At 54.1% G+C, this 22,335-nt stretch overlaps 1 protein-coding gene across 3 annotated transcripts in view; it reads left to right on the forward strand.

The window, feature by feature from the left end:
* The window catches only part of KIRREL3 (kirre like nephrin family adhesion molecule 3), a 354,811-nt gene that overhangs the window by 328,691 nt on the left and 3,785 nt on the right, over window positions 1-22,335 (forward strand). For 2 of the 3 annotated variants that reach the window (XM_066203572.1, XM_066203574.1), the window contains 6 exons: window positions 2,913-3,039; window positions 8,213-8,313; window positions 8,390-8,588; window positions 9,886-9,921; window positions 12,716-12,823; window positions 16,469-16,578. In XM_066203572.1, the coding sequence (XP_066059669.1) occupies window positions 2,913-3,039; window positions 8,213-8,313; window positions 8,390-8,588; window positions 9,886-9,921; window positions 12,716-12,823; window positions 16,469-16,578 (681 nt within the window). The remainder of the gene's footprint in view (window positions 1-2,912; window positions 3,040-8,212; window positions 8,314-8,389; window positions 8,589-9,885; window positions 9,922-12,715; window positions 12,824-16,468; window positions 16,579-22,335) is intronic. The other variant, XM_066203573.1, reaches the window with a different exon arrangement.

Below are 22,335 nucleotides of genomic sequence, written 5' to 3' on the forward strand. Positions count from 1 at the left end.
CAGGAGATGCTCTGATTCCTCTTCACAGACAGGAGGGCTGAGCAAAGCCACGGGAAAAAGCTAAAGGAGGGCTGAGATGTGAAACTGATTCAGAAGCACACACAGGTTTGGGTTTGAAAAGCATCTCCCAGCCTCACCTGGGCAATGAGGATCCTATGGATGAGGAAACGCTGCTGTTTCAGCTCAAGGCTGTAATTGGAGAGCTGGACCCCCACGGAGAGGCTGAGTCCTCTCCTCCTCTGGGGACACTGAGGCATTAACTGCTGGGGGGTTTTTTCCAAGCCATAATAACCTTGGTGAAGGCCATCTCCTGGGCAGAAATTATAGACTTGGGAGAGCTGATGGCTTGAATCAGCAAAGGAATCCCAGTGGGTCAGTAATTCCTGGGAGGCTTCCCATCCCACAGCTGCTGTGGCTGTTTCTCTGGGTTATCACTGTAGACTCTCAGACACTGACAGTTCTTCCACTGCCTCAGGGTGGCTGCAGGAGCTGGGAACAAGGGCAGCCTCACCCCCCTGCCCCAGCCCCAGCCCTCCATCGGGGCTTGCCTTTGCTATCCAACAGTGCCCAGGAAGAGCTGCCTTCTCCCTTTATATCTGCCTCCCTCCAGCTGAGTTCCATCACTTTGGAACTTCTTGGAGGAGAATGAAGGAGATGATTCTGCCCTTCCACTATGCCCTCATGAGACCTCATCTGCACTGCTGTGTCCAGCCCTGGGACCCTCAGCTTCAGAAGGACATGGAGCTCTGGAGCGAGTCCTGAGGAGCCCACAGAGATGCCCACAGGCTGGGGCCCTTCTGCTCTGGAGCCAGGCTGGGAGAGCGGGGGGTGTTCATCTGGAGAGGAGAAGGCTCCAGGGAGAGCTCAGAGCCCCTGCCAGGGCCTAAAGGGACTCCAGGAGAGCTGGAGAGGGACTGGGGACAAGGGTCTCACTGAATGGCTCTCACTGCCAGAGGGCAGGGTTAGATGGGATATTGAGGAGAAATTCTTGCCTGTCAGGGTGCTCAGAGCAGCTGTGGCTGCCCCTGAATCCCTGGAAGTGTCCAAGGCCAGGTTGGATGGTGCTTGGAGCAACCTGGGATAGGGGAAAGTGCCCCTGCTCACGGCAGGGGATTGGAAGGAGATGTATTCGTGGTGTTCAAGGTCCCTTCCAAGCCAAACAATTCCCTGATTCTGTGATCTCAGGACAGACCCTCCAGCTGTCTGTGTAACCCAGCAGAGATGGTTATGCTGGTAACCAGAGCCCCCTCCATTTTCCCAGAGGGATGCTGGCAGAGGATGCTGCTCTGTAAAGCCATGAGCACCCAGCCATCCCAGTGGGATCTGGAATCACGGCTGCTTCTTCCCCAGCCCCCCTGTTTTCAGAGCCAGGTTGAAGTCCCTCAAGATTGCCTTCTTTTCTCTCTCTTTTTTTTTTTTTTTTTTTTCCACTAAAAGAAGCAAGTCAGAGACCAAAGAGAGGTTGAGGCCAAGTAAACACAAGCGTTTTTATGGCTAACTCTGCAATCGATGCTAACACAGTGGGTTTAAAAGGGATCTGACCCTCTGTGCCTCTGCCTCATGCCAGGTTAGGGCTGAGACCCCCACCGTGCTACAGATCCACATCCAACCACTGCACCAGCACTGATTCCTGGAGCTGTGGGAGCAGCAACCAGCAGAGCCAGAGGCTCACCCAGCAGTGGGTGCTGAGGAGGAGGAGAGATGCTGGGCTGTGACCTGCAGAGCCCTCGGGGAGAAAGCCACGGGCAACTGGAGGAGTTCGCTCCCAGTCATTGCTCCACAAACCACTCTGTGTTTGAGATCTGCCGTGTGTTTTTCAAACCCAGCAGTGCCAAGATCCTGCTGACAGCCTCAGCCAGATCCCTCAGCTTCTGTGCTTTTCCAGGTTTAATGAAGCTGCTCATTGCACAGCAGGGCAGAGGAGCAACAGGGATGAGAAACCATCAGCCAGTCCATGGCAGGGGACTGGCCAAAGCCAGCTGAGATTTCCCTGGGTATCCAGACCCCGCTCCAAGGTGTCTGCCACCTCTGCCTCCACTTCTGGGCTAAAAATCCCTGAATCAATCCCAGCAGCCTCCCCTGTGCCTGTGAATGTGGAGGTGCAAGTGTGGAGGTGGTTCTCTCTGAGGTTTTTCTGCCTGTGTTACTGCAACCACCAAAATTTTTCTCTTGTATCTTGAACTTGCAAAATTGGAGTTTATAAAAATTCAAATGAATAGGAACAAGATTTCTAATTCCGCCCAAAAAAAACCTGTGGTGTTTCTTTATTCTTTTGGTCCTTCGGAAGGCTGACCTGGAACAGAGACTGAACAGTGGTAGAGAATAAAGTAGATATTTTTTGAATTTCAATTTAATTTACTGAAGGGCCTTTAAGGGTACACCTTGGGCAGTACAAGAGCCTGACCAGGGCTACACCCAAGGTGGACTTAAAGTGGTCACAAAACGGACGGCCGGTCACGAGGTCTCACACATTTTTTAGTTTTCATTCGTTTACATACTGGGGTTCAATTGTCCAATTACAGTTGTGGGTTGTGAAGCCTCATTCTTCTTGTTTTCTTTCTTCAGTCCACCCTTGTTTGTGCTTTTAGGCCTGAAAGATGTCCTTGGTCTTCAGCAGGAAAAGGATTTGTTTTGTGTCCCTGCTCTGTGAAGAGAGCTCACTAGCACTTAATATGAGGCTCAGAACTCTGCCCCTAGGCTGCACAGAATCTGAAAAACATGAAAGCTAAAAGTTAAGGCATCACTTTGGTCAGCAGCAGTAAGTGATATTTCCATGCAATGCCAGACTTTGGGCTCATCCACTTGCCTTTCCTAAGGATGCTCAGCTGGTGACACGGTTCTTGTAACTCAGGCAATTTGTTTTGTCTGTAATTTCTCAGGACCCACCTGAAAGCCCCCTTCCTCTCTTTCAGGTCCTGAGCAATGAGAACAAGCTGATCCTGAAGTCAGTCCGCCAGGAAGACGCCGGGAAATACGTGTGCCGAGCCGTGGTGCCGCGGGTGGGCGCGGGGGAGCGGGAGGTGACGCTCACCGTCAACGGTACCTCCTGCTTCCCTTCCTCCATTCCCTCCTGCTTCCCTTCCTCCATTCCCTCCTGCTTCACTTCTGCCATTCCTTCCTGCTGCTTTTCCACCGTTCATTCATTCCCTCCTGCTTCCCTTCCACCATTCATTTCTTCCTGCTTCCCTTCCACCATTTGCTTCCTGCCTTGATCCTCTTGCTCTGACAGCTCCTCTTCCCAAATTATCCCCTCAGATAATTCCTTTTGGAGTGAATCCCACCCTAGCTGTATAAGGGATCCAGGAAATTGCTCTAAAGTAGATTTTGCCTGGAAATGCACAATTTAAAGCAAAAAAAAAAAAAATCAACATTTGCTCAGCCCCGCATAGTTCCTTATTATCAACAGGGGTTTATTGAGTAGTTGGGAGCTGGCAGCTTTAAATCTTTAATAGATTAATCTTGCAAAACCCTCGCAAGGTCGGAGAGTGCTGTTGTCTCTGTTGTACACCTGGAGAGCTGGGAATTGAGTCTGGATCCAAGACCAGCAGCCTAATCACTCTCTCCAACCCACATGAGGATACCTGTGAGGATTCCTGTGAGGATACTTGTGAACATTCCTGCCAGGATTCCTGTCAGCATTCCTGTCAGGATTCCTGTCAGAATACTTCCATGGCTGCTTGGGGCTCATCCAGCACTGTGTCAGGATGTGCCCTGGACTCACACCCAGAGCTCTGGAGTTTAATGATGCCCTGGCCAGGACCTCACAGCAGCTGGTAACAAATTTCAGCATAAATAGGGCAGGGAAAGAGCCAGGCGGGCTGCAAGTGGTGTAAGCAGAGGATGAATTTTGCATTGTCTCTCACCTGCATGACAAACTGGCAGGTTTCACTCCCCACTCGCTGTCACAAGAGGAGAACAGAAGCAGGAGGCAGCTCAGGCAAGCATTGATTTCAAACACAGATAATGCAGATGGTGGATGCCCCAGTTCCCTGGAAATATTCAAGGACGGGCTGGACAGGGCTCTGAGCAACCTGATCTAGCTGAGGATGTCCCTGTCGTGGCAAGGGAGTTGGACTGGATGACCTTTAAAGGTCACTTCCCACCCAAAGTACTCCACGTTTCTATAATCCTAGAAAAGGAAGCCAAGGGCAACGCAGCAGGGACTGAAAACCAACCACTCCCTCGACTTGGACTCAGCTCCTCAGCGCCTTCAATCTCCTTCCCCAGCAGCTGCTGGGTTTTAATTACAATTAAATGAGCTCATGGAAAACAAAGCAACAAATTAGCACAAAGAACATGCTCCTTCCCTGACACCTAGCAGGCACAGGGATGCCCTGAGAGCAGAGCAGAGCTCCCCACGCGCTCGAGGCATTCGGAGCGTGCAGCACTGACTGGAAAAGTTGCTCTCCAGCAACCTTTATTTTTTCCCCAGCTTATGCCTGGGGAAACTGATGGGGAAACTGATGGGAAGCAAATGAAATCCATGCATGGGGTTCACTGCTCAGCCCTGAGCATCTCCCAGGAACTGACTGCCTTCACATCCCATCCCATGGGATGTGCTGTCAGGGGCTCGGTGCACCCCGAAGGTGAAAGCGTTGGGACATGTCACCACAGGTGTTGGACCAAGGGAGAATCCCACACCTCCAGGTCAGGGTGGTCTCCTGGCCCTCCAAGTGAGGAGAACCAAGCCCCCGAGCAGCATCCCCCCATCTAACATCCACCAAAACCCAGGGCTGGCAGCCTGTCCTGCAGCAGGAGCAGCGTTCCAGCTCCAGAGCACGGCACAGTGTGTCTAATCCAGCTAATGAATTCTGCTGGAAGCCTGTTCTGATGTAATTCAAGGGGGAAGTTGAATGCCTCATATTTTGAAGTGATTTTAAATCAAGAGGGTGATACAATTGTCTTGGTATCAGCAGATGCCTCCCTCTGTCACAGAAAAATCTTCGCATTGAGAAGTTGTGTTCTGGGCTGGCTGCGCTGCCCCTGATCAGGGCACATGGACTTTTGGGGGGCTGATCCATCCCGCTGAGCACAAATATTTCCAACTGAGGGATCACCCCACCCACCCCGAGCCTGTGGCCCATCCACTCCTAAAATCGTTGAACATCATGGCAGGATGATGTTGGGGTGGAGGAGCATCCTCCTGCCCTTCCCACCCAGCCTCACCAGACAGGGCTGTGGCTGCAGAGCAGCTCGATCCCATGCCAGAGCCAAGGCCGCCAGCCTGCAAGGAAGCAGATAGGATTCAGAGTCTGGTGAGTGGGAAGGAGGATTATGCAAAGCAGCAGCATTTGGCAGGGCCGGAGCAGCAGAGGCTCAAGGGAAGGGAGGAACTTGGTGCCATCATAAATCAGCAGCAGCTGGATTTACACCCAAAGCCTCTCGATGCTCTTGACTGCACCCAGCCTGGTTACAGCTCCCACCCCAGCAGAAGCCCCCCAAGGTCACCTTCACAGGCAAATCACCAGCAGTCCCATCTGTCACTGCACCATCCGGGCTTGGCAGGGGCTGCTGAGCAGGGACCACCACCCCTGCCCGCCTTGTTCTGCAAGAGAAGTTTGTTGGAAGGGCTGGACAACTCCAGGTGACTAATTCAGGACGTAATTTGCTGGGCATTCACCTCAACAAGGAAGTCAGGCATGCCCAAGAGCTGGGAGCAGGGCAGGGGCTGATCTCCACCCCGCTTGGTCAGGAGCACATCATGGTGTTGGGAAGTGCTCAAGGCCAGGCTGGAACAACCTGGGAGGTGTCTCGGCCCATGGTAGGGGATCTGGAATGAGATGGGCTTTAAAGTCTTTTCCAACCCGAATCATTCTGTGATGTTCCTTTGCAACACCAGGCAGAACCACCCAGCCCAAGACTTCTGCAGGAAGCAAGGAGTTAAACAAAACTCTCTTGCCAAATAATTTGAGGGCTTGGGAGAAAGGTTCAGATGGACTTGAGCAGACTGGAGAAGCCAAGGCCATCCTATCCTTTCATTCCTGAAGTCTCTCACCTCAGACTTCTCTTTTGTGTGAGCTGCCAGGACCGCACAAATAAATTGGCACTGAGGTGCTAAAAATAACCTCCACCAATAGCTCCATCATTTATATCCATAGCAACATTGCTTAGAGCCTTTTCCCTGCCTGTGGGCTGTCTCACACTCGGTGCTGAATGCCAAGCTGGAGATTGGCAGCTTTCATAAGGAGCCAGAGCCCGGTGGAGAATCAAACACTGTCCCTGAATGCGAAGAGGCTGCAACTTCGTGCTATTATTTCTGGGCATGTTCATCTCACAAATAGTCTTTAGTCATCCACTATTATCATGATCATAAGCCTTCGACTCTGAACTCCTGAAGCAATAATAAAAGCCAAAGCCACTGGCATTTGTGCCATTTAAAATCCACTTGCCTTGGGGAAAATGATCCTTTTAATGATTATTAAGCCATTTTTCTCTAGCGTCACCCAGTCTTGGAGCACTTCCAGAATTTATAAGTAACACGCAGCCATCAAAATGGAAAGGAGCTGGTTCTTTTTATTACTGTTTAGGCCTGGCCTGCAGATCCCATCACTGCTCTTGCCTCTGCTGGCTTTGGAATCATCAGGTGGGCAGGAGCATCAATGACCACAGGAGGCTCCTCAGGCAAAGCAAGGAGTCCCCTCTACTGAGACCCTTCAGAGAGCCGGGCTTTCAGCGATGGATAAACGAGAACTCACACCTTGGGATCGTGCCTAGAACAACATCTTGAGCATTTAGAGAGAAAAACACAACAAAATGTCTCTTTTTTTTTCCTTGCCTTCTTCGATCAAAAAGGGCACAACAGTCTCCACTACTGCACTGCTATGCCCATTACTGAAAAACAAGTCCTGACCTTCACGCCCAGCTCCTGCTATTCCTGATGTTGATGGCGGCTCCCTTCCAGTAGCAATTTCCTGAGCTGCCAGAACCGTGGTCACTGGTCAGTGAATTGTGCTTCAATGAGCTTGTTTTCCATCCATCTCCCCTCGGAACAGTGTAAGGAAGCAGGGACAGGGCTGTGCCTCAGTGGGAAGTGTGTGGGGAGTGTGCAAGCTTGGTGCAGGAAGGGGTTACTGGGACAGTTCCAAAAGGCAGCTGTGTGTACAAGCGCCCGAGAGTGAAGGATTTAGCATTTTGGTACATTTTTGTGCGTTATTGAAATATATAAATGGGTGATTTGAATGAGGACCAGGTAGGAATACCCAGGCAAGTCTTTCTTCCCACTTTACCCCAAATCCCTGAGACTTTTTTTTGAAGGAACATGTCAGGTGCAGGGCAGGGAGGTGGGGAAGACGGGAAAAAAATCCACAAGGCTGTATTACTGATAAACCCAGTGATGTACTCCAAACTAGGCATGACAACCCCGAGTGAACACCCCAAGATCCAGAGCCGGAGCCGGGGGAGTTCTGACAACCCCTGCCACCCCTCTCTCCCTGCCCTGCAGCTGAGCTGCTGCTGTTTTCTTTTCTGCCAGCAGCAAGCCACTCATGGAAATGCAAATCTGCTTTAATTAAGGAGGTTAATAAACAGCAATTAGGATCCCAGCTCTTGTGCTGCTCCCCTGGGGTGATCAGAGCTGTTAGAAGAGTGAGGGACATGCTGATCTCACCAAGCCATGCTCTCCTCTCCCAACCCTTTTCTCCCAGTCACAGGATGTTCACCAGGGCAGGGCAAGGACATTTCCCATCCCAAGCTGATTTAGCTGGTGTTTGGCTCAGGCAGAGCCTTTCCCACCCTTTCTCCTTGGCTCCTTTTATGATCCACATGGCACAGCAGAGTCCAGCTGATGGGCATCAAGGTTTTCCAGTAGAAACTTCTCCACCATACCTTCCTTAATGCCCTGGAGAGCAATTAGTTTAATGGTTGCTTAATGAATCTGGGAGAGCACAGAAGAGGAACACCAGGTGGAATGGGATCCTGCCTGGCTTCTGCAGCAAACAGCCCTTCTCAGAGGCCAGGCTCACCAGGGAGATTTGGGCAGGATCCTTTACACCAGGGATGGGGGTACAGAGATGGGGGACCCTGGTGCTTTGTGGGGGCTTTGCAAAAACCCAGCAGAGCCCAAAGCCTCCGCTCAATGTTCTCCATCGCAGGAGGTGATGGGGCTGCTTCTCCATCCCTGCCCTTCAGAGATGGACCCCAATATCCATCCAGGGCTCCCCTAACAGCCCCCATCCCCGCCATGGGGTGCCAGCAGCCTCTCCTGTCTCCACAGGGCCCCCCATTATCTCCAGCACCCAGACCCAGCACGCCCTGCACGGCCAGAAGGGGCAGATCAAGTGCTTCATCCGCAGCACTCCGCCGCCAGATCGAATTGTGAGTATCGCCCTGGGGCACGGGGTGCCTGGAACACCCCGGGGTGCCCCGGGCTCACCCCTCTCTCGCTCGGCAGGCTTGGTCCTGGAAGGAGAACGTCCTGGAATCTGGGACCTCTGGGCGCTACACAGTGGAGACGGTGAGCACAGATGAGGGGGTCATCTCCACACTGACCATCAGCAACATTGTCCGGGCTGATTTCCAAACCATCTACAACTGCACCGCCTGGAACAGCTTCGGCTCCGACACGGAGATCATCCGGCTCAAGGAGCAAGGTGGGCACGGCTGGGGAGCTGCTGGGGGCTGGTGGGCAGCGGGGATTAGCACCTGGCTGGGCTGTGGGAGTGGGGAGATGCTGTGAGAGGCAGGAGGCGTTCAGGAGAGCTCTTGGGATGCCAAAGAGGAAATTAGGAAGGATGGTGACAAGGCTCCAGCTGTGCTGGCTGTAGGGTTGCGTCCTTAGGGCACATGAGCTTGGTAAAGGGGCAGGAGCAGGGACAAGCCCTGCAAAGTCTCTGCTTGTTAAGGTGCTCCTGATTTTACCTGTCCTGCTAAAGCTGGAGGGCAGGGGCTGATCCTGCACCCCTTACTGCCTGTCCCACAGTACAAGGTGATGTCACTGCCCCAGGCTGGAGGATCATTTATAGCCTTGGAGAAACAGGAGTGGCTGCTCCCAGCAGACCCCACCGCTCCACGGAGATGGGAGTGAGCGGGAGGAAGGCATCTGGGCTGGTGGCAACTCTCCATCCCGGCCACCAGCCACAATGCCAGCTTGTCCTACAGAGCTGGGCTCACACACCTGGCAATTCCCAGGGGATGGCCAGGGAAATTCCATTCTCGGGGCTCTCCCCAGCAGGAGAGGGAGACGGTTTGTGTGAGGAATGCTTAGCTCCTGGAGGAACTCCAGTTCTCCTCTATTTTATTAAATGCCAGGGCAGGCAGGTGGATTGTTCTCATTAAGCCGTGATTTATAGGCAAGGCTGGCATCCAGATTAAATCAGAGCTAAATGAACCCCTTAAAATTAGCCTTGGGCTTCTTCCAATGCAAACAGAGCCAGTGGTTTTTCCAGGTCGTCTGCCAGTCAGCGGGAGCGCTCGGCGGCGAGCCTGGGTCCCGGCGGAGGGTGGCCGGGCAGCCCAGCCGGCTCTGAGCTCACATCCAGGCGTCCCTGCGGGGCCAGGGCAGGGGACAGCCCTGCCCGGGCCAGGGGACACCGCAGGGTGGCAGAGGGGACAGTCCTGCCCAGGCCAGGGGACACCGCAGGGTGGCAGAAGGGACAGCCCTGCCCAGGCCAGGGGACACCGCAGGGTGGCAGAAGGGACAGCCCTGCCCAGGCCAGGGGACACCGCAGGCTGGCAGAGGGGACAGCCCTGCCCAGGCCAGGGGACACCGCAAGGGTGGCAGAGGGGACAGCCCTGCCCAGGCCAGGGGACACCGCAGGGTGGCAGGGGCCATCCCCTTCATGGGGCCAGCCCCGGAGCAGAGCGGAGCCGAGGGCTGAGCGCTCAGCAAGGCTGCGGTGGGCACGTGGGCTGTGCAAGGCTGTGGACACTTGCTTTATTTTCAAACAGGTACGGAAATGAAATCAGGAGCTGGTATTCAAGCAGGTATGGAAATCATGAGCTGACGGTGAACGTGAATTGTCCCCAGCCGTTACCACACCTGAGGGCCCGGCGTCCTCCTCCTGGCCCGGCAGCTTTCCAGAGGGCAGGCAGGGCAGGAAGGGGCGTAGGGAAGCTGCAGGGCAGTGACTGGGGCAGGACTGGGAAGCTGGAGTGGTCCAGTTCCCCCTGTGCCACTGACACACTCTGGAAACCAGCACTTTCTTTGCCCCAGCGCCCCAGTCACTGGGAGGGGGTTGCTGTTACTCAGGCAAGTTTAAAATGTTGTGGAAGTCCCATAGAGTGCTCCTTTGGGACAAAAACAAAGAGGGAGAAGTACAAGTTTCCAGGGTCATTTGCAGCCATCAGCTTGGCTCAGCGTAGTGGGAGAGTGCTGGCCAGCATCAATTGGCACCAGAGCAGGTTTGGATGGATCTTGGGGCAGATGCTGCGGGATGTGCTGCCCTTGTGGTTCCTCATCCTGTGCCCCAGAGCAGGATTTCTGCCCCTCCTCAGCTCACCCATCCCTACAGGACAGTTTGCCATCCCCACCATTCTGTCAGTGCCCCTTTGCAGTTATCTTTATCCCAGACCAGGAGAGCCCTGGACATTTTCCCCACCCTATTCCTTGCATGGTTCTTCATCATCTTCATCCCCATCACCGCCTGCTTCTCTCTGAGCTCTGCCCTGCAAATACCATTCCCCAAAGCTGAGAGCCAGCCAGCCCTCCCAGGGTCTCCAGGCTCCTGTCTTTCCATCCCCTTGCTCCATATTCCCCTGGGAAGGCTGAAAAAATCCCACGAGGAACTACCACTGTTGGCAGGAGCACTGCCCAGCAGAAAATCCTGGTTTCTTTGTGCCATGGCTCAGCTGCTGTGTTGGAGGACGCTGACTTTAGGGTGAGCTTCTTGGGGCAGCTGGACCCAGCTGCAACACCTCTTCCCTGAGCTCCAGCTCGAGGCAGCAGAGGACTGAGGGGATTTGCCTTTTCACCACCTGGGCACTCTCAGAGGTTTGGTGATAGATTAGTTCAGTGCCACTTGAGTCATGTCACCAGTGGCCCAGCTTGAGTGACATGTGACACAGCAAGGGACCAGCAGGCCCAAACAGGAACTCCATGAGCAAGCCACAAAGTGAGAAACATCGGTTCTTTTTTGATCAAGTGTGAGCAGAACCTAAACTCAATCAGCACCACGTGTTTATTACCCTGCAGTTCCCAAATTAGGGCTCAGGACCCAGGAGCTCCACAGCCATGGCTTGAGGGTCCCATGAAGTGGCTTTAGAACTCCCCTGTCCCACCTGGGGTAGTGTAAACAAGGAAGACACCCCTTGCTGACTACACAGCGGATGCTGGTGGAATGACAGTGCCCCCAGTCCCACCAGCAGGGGTTTGGCCCCCTTGGGAAGGATGAAAGGCACAGATGGGATCTGTGATCTCAGGTCCAGGATGAAATCCGTGCCCAACCCCAGCTCCACACCAGTGGGCAATGGGAAATGGTTCCTGTATCACCCAGTCAAGTGACAATCCCTGGGCTTTGCTTCTCAGATGGGACACCCCCCTGTGTCCCCAGGGTCCAGCAGCATTCATGTCCCCCACCTGCACAGACCTCTGAGGAGAACCACCTCTCTGCATACATTCTTCCATAAATCCATCCCATCCATTTCCAAGGCAAGAGCTCCAAGGAGAAAACACCTTCCAAGGAGGTGTCCAGGAAAGTTGTGAGGACACACTCACCCACCTTATCTGCTCATCCCAGACAGGGTTATCCCTCTTTTGGTTCACAAGATCCTACAGAGTGTTTAGAAAGAGAAGGAATGGGGACCTAGAGACACCTGCAGCTTTAGGGGAGAGGGTCTTTGGGATGTAGCTTCATCATCCCAGCCAAGGAAGGCAATCTGTGGTACCCACAGCTGTGATGTCCTACAGTGTGAGTACTGCCCATCTCTGCCGCTCCTTAATCCAACCCAACACTCACTGTAAAGTCGGAGCTGTGCCTGGAGGAACTGGAGAGACAGAGCAGAGAGATAACAAGGCTTTGGGGCTCCAAACCTGACCCTCTCACAAGAAATTTTCCATTCCACCCCCACACCTCACAAGCTGCTGCCAGGGCCTGTGTAGATAAAACTTCTTTGCTGGCTGAGCCACAGCCCAAAATCCCCACCAGGAACTTGGTGACAGAGCTCTTGTAGGCGGAAAGACGTGAGGATGCATCCCCTGCTCTGCCTCCCACAGACCCTGCCCACACAACCCCACCCTGCAGTGCTCAGCCCCGGCATGGGCCATCCCTCCTGTCCCAGTCTTTGTAGCACCCTCAGGAGTTTGGGAAGGATGACAGTTGATAAACCACGGGAGAAGGCAGGAAATTGGGATATAAAATAGGCAGGGGCTGTGAATGATGGCTTGGGTTAAGTCATCCATCAGCCTGCTCGGATGTCATTTCTCTTTCCTAATAATATTAACGCACGGTCTTCTAGTGCACTTCATCCTTCAGAGAAGATCATTCATTAACCCACAGGGCACTCACAAGAGCAGTTGCTAATGTGGTCCTCTGGCTCCCCCCTCCTCTCCTCCCAGGGTAAACTGAGGCACAGAACGAGCAGGGTTGTACAAACTGCAGTGTCCCACGGGCAGCCCGTGCCGACATCACCACGCAGGGATGGGGAGCAGGGAAGGAGGCCCCAAAACCCTCCCCGGGCTCATCCCTGAGCCTCTTGCCAGTAGCCAGGGGTGGGTCCCTGGGGGAAGAGCCCCCTGTGTGACCTTCATCCCGCTTCATGCTTCCTCTCCTTCCCGTTGCAGAGTCGGTGCCGATGGCGGTGATCATCGGAGTGGCCGTGGGGGCCGGCGTGGCGTTCCTGGTGCTGATGGCCACCATCGTCGCCTTCTGCTGCGCCCGCTCCCAGAGGAGTAAGTGTCACCCCCACCACGCCGCATCCCTTTGGAAGGGCTGGGGAGAGAACTCTGGGGAGAGCGTCAATCCGGTGGAACAGGGAGAAAATCAGAGCCTGAATTTAGTGGCACAATTTACTGCTCCGCACAAGCTGCTTCTCATGTTTATCCACCAAGTGTTTGCTGCAAATGGCAGCCCTGTGGGAAAAGGGAAGGTTTTGTGGAAAACATGCCGGGGTAACTGCTGTCAGCAGCACAGGCAGCTCAGGAGGTGTGCAGGGGACCTCTTAATCTCTCCCTTGGAGAAATCCTGAGGTCCAAGAGGGAGAAGCATCCTCACTGTGCCACATCAGTGCTTAAAAACCCTCCACAGTTCTGTTTTAATTCCAATTTTCCTGACATGTATATTCCTGGCAGGAATGACAGCCAGCAGAGGGGTTTTTCATGGGACTTGTGCATTTTGGAGTCTGGCTGCAGTGGGAATACAAGTTAAAGTGACATTAGAGACACAGGTAGAGGAGGAGGAGGGGGAAGCAGTGTGGCATTGTCTGGCCTCATTAAAAAGACACCGGGAAATTAAAGGAGGATTGTTGGCTCCATGAAAAGGCACCAAACCAGGAAGGAGAAGAGTGTGATTGTCTAGAGTATTCCAAGCCTCTAGGGAGAGGAGGAGATCCTTGGCGCTGCTCCCGGCTCGTGAGACGCCTGGTACGGATTCCGGGATGCCAAACTCTCCACGTGTGTGCCAGAAAACCCAGTTGTTGTTCTTTTCTTTTTTTTCCCCCCTTGATGCTTTACAAAGCCATCAAAGACACCAGGCTGCTTCTGGATTCAGTGAGGACACACGGCCCCCCACTGCAGAAATGTGTTTAATTTTCAGCGTGATAATGATGCCTCTCCCTGTTTTATCCCTTTTTTTTTTGAACTCTCGCAGCCTCCATTAGCAAGAACTAATTAATTAAATAGGGGAAGTCATTTATCTTGCTTTTTGGGGAAGGATTGCTGATGGACAGGACCCAAGACCGGGCCAGTTTGATGTCGTGGAGGTCATGTGGCAGCAAGGGACAATGCAAACACCTGAAGGAAGCAGGGCCAAGCCATGTTCCCGTGTCCATGGGCTGTTTTTTCCCCATGCCACATCCTTCATTAAAACAGAGAGTGTGTGGTTCATTATTTCTCTCTCGTTTGATGGAACCAGATGGTGCGGGGCTCTTTACAGGACACACAATTTCACAGGAACGCCATGACAACAGATCCCAGACGTGGTGAAAACACCAGGTTTAGACCTCACAAGCTGAAGGCATGCAAGGATGGGCTGCTCTTCAAGGGGAAAGCCAGGAGGGGACAAGGCCATCCCAGCCAAATGCCTTGTGCTATTTATCCCATTGATAAATCAGGAAGAAGAGGCATTCTCCTCACCAGGGCTGGGAAGATAGGTTCTGGAAAGAAGGCACCGGGGACATGGTGGCAGGTTTCTCCACTGTGCTTCTGCTGCTGTCCTGTTTAGAAAAGGGGTTTGGGTCTCCGATACACCAGAGGCTGCTGGGTCTGGGCAGCTTCCCTGCTCTGCTGCTCCTCTGGCACTGTGATGCCCTGGGGAGAGGTCAGCAGCACCCCCAAGCCAGGGAAGGGGTCCCTGTGCTCCCTACAAGGCTTCTTTGCCACCTCACTTTGGGATCAGAACAAGTAAGAGATCACCCAAGAGATCAGCGAAGATCCCTGCCCTGATCTCCCTTCCCTCCCCAAAACCTCATGGGAAGGGCCAGACCCAGCTGGGGACAGCAGCAAATCCGGGGGGCAGGTGGGATTCCCCAGCCTGAGATCCTTGCCTGGGGTGCTGGTGGAACTGAGGCCACTCAGTTCCCCTTTTACCTGGCTCCAAAAGCCACTGGAAGCTACCACAACACAGTCTCTCCTTGGGTTTGGGGGGAACTGGGAGCATCAGCAGCTGAACCAGACCCCAGTGGCACTCAGGGTGCAGAACCCTGCAGGGAACGACCTGGATGTGCCAGCTGGATGGGCTTTTACCCCAGTTTTAAGGTGCTGATGCCAACTGAATGCTGTGGCCACTGTCTCCAGTGGCAGGAGGGTAGGAGCACCAGGCTGAAAGGTGAGGAAAGGAATTCCATCACTGTTAGTGGTGTGCAATGTGCAGAGTTATTACAGAGATCAGCTCAGGAACTGACGGAGCACTTGGATGTCAGGCGAAGGACCCGTTTCCTGCCAGGATGACTGCAGATTCCTCTCCCAAAACAAATACCGGAGCGTTGTGCCATCATTTACAACAACAACATGGTGCAGGCTGAAGGAACAGTTGTATCGAGGGGACACAGTGACCCAGCAGTAACTCTGGAGAAGGAAACTCCTGACCCAGCCACTGGCCACAACTAACAGCAATGGGGGAGGCAATTCCTGACCACGTTTTGGGAAAATGCAGCAAAATAAAAGGGACCAGGTGCAGACACACCGAGCCTGGAGGCTCTGGAAAAGAAAAAAAAAACATTTACTGCACATCTGTTGTTATATCTTCAGTGACTTAACGGCCCAGAGTTATGTAAGGGGGAACACTCCTGGGAGAGGGGCTGCAAGACTCTGATTAGCTTCTCCTTGTGATTAAAGACGGAGGCTCCAGCACCAGGAACGTGGTCTCAGCAGGACAACGTTAAAAAAAATAAGCTGTAGAAACTTCCCAGTGAAAGGCTTTGCCTTGTACCCTGAGACTTGGAGAGGTCTGGGGGCTGCGGGTGTGGAGGACAAGGGATGCCGGGAGAGATGAATTCAAGGACAGAGCTTGGAGCTGGTGTGGGTTACATCATTCAGTTTGGTTTAGAGATAAAACTCCCGGGGGGTCTGGTCTGGACTGATCCCCGCAATCCTGGCTTGGCAGGGCACTGCTGCATCCGTCAGCTGGAGGTAGATCTGACAAACCAGCGGTTCAAGGCAGTTTTTGGGCTGGCACGGCCATCCTGGGAGGTGAGAGCCAGATCCGTGGCTCGGGGCCGGCTTCAAAGCTGTTGAGGTCTCGCTGCTCAGATTTGCCTCCATCTCTGCTTTTCATCTCGGCTTTGCGCCGCCGTTCTGCTCCCGCTGCTCCACGTCTGTGGTTTAATTCTGCTAAAATGACTTGTTCAAAGCACGCCTGACACCTTCAGGGAAAGCAGGGAGTCTCTCCAGGAATGTTTCTCTCTCCTCTCATTGTCATTTCCAGGCTGCTTAGAGATGATAAAACCATCCCTGGCTACGTCTGTGCTCTTTGCTTGGCCTTTTCCATGTGTTGTCTGCACCCCAGACTGGGGGAGGCTTTTCTCAGGGGTTCCCAGTGCCTGGGCAGAGCTGGTCCATCCCTCAGATGCGGTATTTCCTATGGACCAGCAGGCTGGACAACGATTTCGCTCCCTGTGGGGGCAGTTCTGCTACAGCCCAGCCCCTGGTAACAGCACTGTGAGTGTGGCAGAGTCCAACCGAGCTCCAAAAGGAATTCCTGTAGGAGTCTGAGCCGTCCGTACCTTATGGCATCGCAAACATTGCTCCTCCAGCTCTCCAATGGGCTCGCTGAGCCAGGTTTATTTTCTCTGGTGCTGCCAGGAATCCTCAGTCAGGTCCCTGGAGAAGCTCCACCACTGCCTCAGACTAACGCCCTTTTCCATCTCCCTCTTTTCCCAGATCTCAAGGGTGTGGTTTCTGCCAAGAACGATATCCGTGTGGAGATCGTGCACAAGGAGCCGGCCTCGGGCAGGGAGGCAGAGGAGCACCCGACCATCAAGCAGCTGATGGTAAGGAACTCCTTCCCCTCCCTAAGCGATTGCTCCAGGCAAAGTTTGATGGTAACAAGCCCACACGCGTCGTTCAGCCCCGCAATAACCACTCGGGGCACAGATGCTCTTCCAAAAATCCTGTTCTCGAGATCCACATTCCCTTGCCATAAAAACTCCTCGAGTGAAACTTGGCTAATGAGGAGGGAGAGCTGGTAGGGGTTTATAGCAGTGACCCACTGCCCACCGAAATAATTGCGAAGCAAATCAACCACGTCACTCTTGGAAAGCTGCAGAGGGCAGGGAGACAAACAACGGGTGAGCGCGACGGGATAACGAGCTCATGAACCAGCAGGGCTGCGCCCAGACACCTGTGTGGGCAGCACCAAGGTGTGTGCACAGGGCTGGATGCACTCCCGGAACGCCGGGGGTGTGGGGCCAGTCTGCACCTGGGTCTGTAAGAGCCGGGGAGGTGTCACCCTCCCGAGGCCACTGCCTTCACCCGAGGGGACCGACAGACACGGGCAGGGCAAGAGGTGGATGGCTGAGATCCCAGGAAACACAGCTCCTCACCACCAGCCCCTCTGTGTGCTGTGGCCGCTGTTCTCTGTGTCTCAGCCCCAGTTTGCCTTGGCTTTCACTCGCTGCTGACAAACAAAAGCTGAAAAATGGCAAAGAAACCTGAAAAAAAAAAAAAAAAAAAAAAAAAAAAGAAGAAAGAGATAAAAGAGCTGATGGGAAAGGGAGAAGGGATTGAAGAAGCCAGCCGCTGTTTTCTTGGCTGCTGGGTGGTTTTTTCCTCCTCTAACTCTCAATTTTTTGGGCAGCAATTGTATGTCCTGCCTGCAAAAGCTGTTCCATGAATATGTGGTGGGAAGGCAAGGCTGATCATCGTAGGGTGGGTGGAATTGCTTGCTGAAATTGTCAGGATTGCCAGAGTATTTAGACAACCAAAGAGTCTCCAAACAATGAGGCAGGAGGAGGTGGAGATCTGGCGACTTATCCCAGCACCGCTGAGGTTCCTGTGCAAGACCCTTCATTCCCAGCAGGGCTTTGCCTTGAGAAATCTGCAAGTCCATGGTGGGGTTTGCAAGGCTGGAAGGACAGAGGAGGCTGGAGTTGGATTTGGAGCAATCTGCTGGGATGAAGGGGAATAAGAAGCTTACTCTCCATGGGACCCTGTACATCATCTGTGTGATCAGCAGTGCCAAGGCCAGATCTGGCTCCCACAGGGGCATGTGGGATCATCCCAAATCCCACTCCAGGCTCCCACTCCACCAGGCTGGAAGCACACACAAAGCCTCAGCAGAAGAGAATATTTACCAATGTGAGTGAACAAGGAAGAGGACGGTGGTGGGATCTTGGGAGGGATCTTGGAAGGCATCCTGGGGACTTCCTTAGGTTATTTGCAAGAGGCAGGGCGTGATTTCACATCAGCCTGTGCCCTGGTGAGGCTGGGAGTGGAGCAGGGTGGAGCTGTGCCGGGCACGTTGCAATGAGGATTCTGGCAGGGTGAAAATGGTGCAGAAAAAAAATGACAACATTTGTTTGAGAGTTGGGGAAAAACGCAGTTTTTTCCCAGGGAGAGGTTGTGGAGCTCCTGGGCTTATCAGCCAGACTGGTGAGAGGTGGTTTGGTCATGGTACAATGGAACTGTTTAAGTGTGAACAGGGGAGGCAAAGCTGAGCACTTCTTAGACACAACAGAGACTCACAGCCTGGCTGGACTGGAAGAGGGCAATTCTCCCCCTTTCCTGGCCAAATCCAGGCATTTTTCCTGAAAATCCAGCAGCTGGAAATGACATCATTGGATCAGTGCTGTTCAGGAGCTGGAAGAGATGGTCTGTGGTCCCTGGCCCTGATGCTGGCAGGTACAGCTGGGACATCCCACCTGCGGGGAGAAGGCATCAAAGCCCCTCCCCTGCCTCGATCAGAGCCTCCCCACCTTCCTCCGCCCTCGGCAAGCACATTCCTAGGAATTCTCCCCAGTTCCTTCTCTCCTCAGAGTCTGCAGGGACCCCCTCTGTCCTTCATCCACATCTTACTCTGTCCAACAGCTGGTGTGAGCATCCTCCTCGGGCCATCAGACACCCAGCCTTGGATGCCAAACAGGTTCCTCATAAATTGTTCCAGCTTTGTCAATTAAATTAAGGATCGAGTTTAAAAATTCCTCTTGCTGATGAGGAGCAATGAGATCTCTCCAGTAGGATGAAGAGGGCAGAGCCCAGCACCTCCCTACCCTCACCCCAGGATTTTCCAGCTCTCCCTCCTCCCAGTGCCAGCATTATTCCTTCTGCTTCCCCATTGCCTTCTCTGAGTGTCCTGGGAGATCTCCATCCCTTGAGATGATCTCCTCACCCTCGTCAGTGTTCATCACACCTTGCAGTTTAATAACAACTGTGACTGTCACTGCCATGCCCGGGGCTCGGGATCATTGATGTGGATGTCAACGAGGAGCAGCCACGCTGGCAAACAGCTCCTCACTGCTCTCCATCCTAACCCAATCCCGGCCTCTCGGCCGAGCCCCTGACTCCAGCACAGCCTGACGTGCTCCTGCTGGATTTCAGGATCCTCAGCACCGTGGATGTGCCTTTGCTGCTCGGTTTCCCACAGTGTCCCGCTCTGCCGGAGCGCTCCCGGCCGCGGAGTGCCGGCGTGACTCTCCGTGCCCCCAAACGCTGTTTTGTCATTCTCCAGCCATCCGTGACCTCCGCAGCCCACCGTGCCTTTCACAAGTAATTATTCATGCATCTATAAATTCATTAACACCTTAGGATACGCGTCACGCTGCCTGATTTGCATGTGTTCACATTGCCTCAGCGGCGTTCCCACCCCCTGCTCCGAGAGCTGTTCCGCCAGGCAGTGCCTACGGGCGGGGAAAAGGCTGCCAGCTCCAGTGGCTGGAGGCCAAAGAGCCTGCTAAAGGGTCTGATCCTGCGGAAAACAAACCACAACGGCCGCATTGTCCCTCCTGCGGGATGCATTGCCCGGGCACGGCAGCTCTGTTGAGCCCGGGCTGTGAGGAGGGAGATGAGGAGCAGCATCAGCTTCGGCGTGGCACAGCCTCCTCCCTCACCACAGCTGGGTTTATTCCTGGCTGATCGGACCCCGTGCCTCCCCACCTGTGAAACGGGGCTGATAATCCCAAAAGAGTCATCCTCACTGCCATGAGCAGTCAAAGGTGATCCCAAAGTGGCAGGCAGGCAGAGATCTCCATCTCTGGATCATCCCTTCCATCAGAGGGGATCCAGGGTGGCCGGGCAGATCCCGGCATCACCTTTAGTTCGTATTTGGAGTGCAACAGTCAAAATGATCAATCCAGTGTTAGGTTTATCTTTTCCCATCTCCTTAAACCCATCCCTCTGCTCCAAGGGCTGTTCCTAGTTTGTCCACAGCCTTCCTGGGTGATCAGCACCAGGCACCTTTTCCAGACAGGTGCTCAGCTCAGATCACACACACACAGAATCACCAGGCTGGGAGAGACCTTCAAGATGATCCAGTCCAACCCATGCCCTAATACCACCTCAGCTAAACCACAGCACCGAGTGCCACATCCAATCTTTCTTTAAACACATCCAGTCTTTCCTTGAACACATCCAGGGATGGTGGCTCCACCACCTCCCCGGGCAGACCATTCCAGTACTCTAGCACCCTTTCTGTAACAGACTTTTTCCTAATACCCAACCTATATTTCCCTTGGTGCAGCTTAAGATCCCCGTGGAAGAGGAAAAATCAAAGAAGCAGGATTTCCGTTCTGGGCGAGGCTCTTTCGTACCTGCAGCCCGGTGGACACAGCATTCCTTTCTCTGCCTTCCCCCCGTGCCCGCGGGCTGGGACACGTTCCATGTGCCCGGTGGCCACCGCCACCCTGGGAGGCAGCGGCAACCCTGAGCTGTCAGAGCCGGGTCTGGATTGGAGCCGGGCTGCACCTCCACAACATCCAGCCTCGCCCGGGAGGCCCGAGGAACATCCCTCCCTCAGAGCCGACCCCTTCCAGCGGCACCAGCCCACCCAAAAGCATATTTTGGCGAGAGGTGGGACAAGGCGCTGTAGCTTCTCCTGTGGTGGGCAGCCACACCCACCCCGGGAGCTCACACCCCTGGGCCACCGAGGCCAGAGCCGGTGTTTGAAGGCGACAAAGCTTCACCGAGCTGGGAATTCCCAGAGGGGTTCTTTACTCATGGGTTTGTTCCCTCCCTGAGAGCAGAGGAAGTCGCTGTTCGACAATCGTCATCAGCATCGCTCACCCTGGTAACGTCTGGCCCGCACAAGTGCTGCCGGGTGGCTTCCAATTACCCAACCAGCCGGAAAGATTGTAATTAAACCTGGAGCCAGGCGGGGGAAGGCACTTCGAGCCCGCCAGGTCCGGCGGACACTCAGGGACCTGGAGCAGCATTTTAAAAAAACATATTGTGTCCACTGATGAAAGCCAAGAACTTAATATCCTGTCGGATTCTCCGTCTCAGGGGCTTCGTTTGGTGGCGTGAAACGCGGGAGAGCTCTGCATTTCCAGAGCGGACCGGGAGGCACGGAGGGCGCTGCCCGCTGCTTCCATCCAGGGTTTCCCTGCACTGGGTGACCTGGGAAGGCGCTTTGCTCTGCAGGGAGGCGCTCCCTGGGCGGTGGGAGCCAGCACAGCGAGGCTGAGGTGATGCTTCAGGATCTGGAGGAGCTCCCTGCCTTTGGCGGCGGGGGAAAGCGAGGCAGTGGCGGTGGGGATGCAGGGATGCAGTTTGTCACATCCCTCAGCCACGCTGATTCAGGAGGCACCGGCCAGGTTTGGGAATGGTCAGGACTTTACACCCCACCTGCGATACCTCACTATTCTGGGCATGGGGAAGGCTGCCGGCACCCGGCAGTGCCAAGCAGGATTAAGTCCTGGCATGAGGTTCCCAGGATGGGAAGGGCGCTGGCAGGAGGGGAATGGTGGGCACGTGGCTCTAACAGGCAGGTGGGTGTATCCCCAGCCATCTGCACGGCGAAGCCCGGAGCATATTGGTGCTGTCACCTGGCTGCAGAAAGCCATGGCTCTGGAAAAGAGTCCAGGAATGACACCGGGGCACTCAGACATCTCTGGCTTTTTTTTTTTCCCCCGTATTTCCCTCTCCCCCTCCATAACCCCCGTTAATACTGGTGATATTGAGTTAACTTCCGTCCCTTCCCGGTGTTTACTCACTGATGACAAAGCGGAAATCACACTAACGAGGATCCCACCGCCCACTAATTAATGGTGTAAAACTTTAATGAAGTTGACGTTAATGACCGGCTGTAATGGGGGAATTGGAGGTTCAGTGATGTGATGGCGCTTAGTGGATCTCATGCAGTCCCCAAACCCACGGGGTGCAGCCGAATTCAGAGCGGGGACAGTCAGGGTCCCCACGGGGCTCAAGGAACATCCCAGTGCCTGGATCGTTCCCACCATCACTTCAAGAGGCGACATAAAATGGCTTAAAACACGCCATCAAACCCGACATTAATTCCAGGGAGGTTTGGTCACAGTGGGACTGTTCCCTTGGTTCCTACCTCCCTTCTTCCCTCTCCATCTTTGGGTCCGGCCCTGGCCACTTGGGTCATCCACACCAACACGAAAAAAAAAGCGCCAAATCCAAGGAGAATTGGTTTTCCCTTTTCATTCCGAGCTGGGACCTGTTAAATCCTTTCGATAGGGTTTACACCCCCAGTCTCTGCCTTAGAGAGGGGTCTTTAGATGCTTTAGGGGATCGAGGGGGTCGCCGCGGCTGGCAGAGCAAAAAAAAAACCCTCCACGTCCCATTTTAGC

Source organism: Chamaea fasciata, unplaced genomic scaffold, assembly GCF_029207755.1.
Source record: "Chamaea fasciata isolate MVZ Bird 193981 ecotype frontalis unplaced genomic scaffold, bChaFas1.0.hap1 SCAF_24, whole genome shotgun sequence".
NCBI classification, from domain to species: domain Eukaryota; kingdom Metazoa; phylum Chordata; class Aves; order Passeriformes; family Sylviidae; genus Chamaea; species Chamaea fasciata.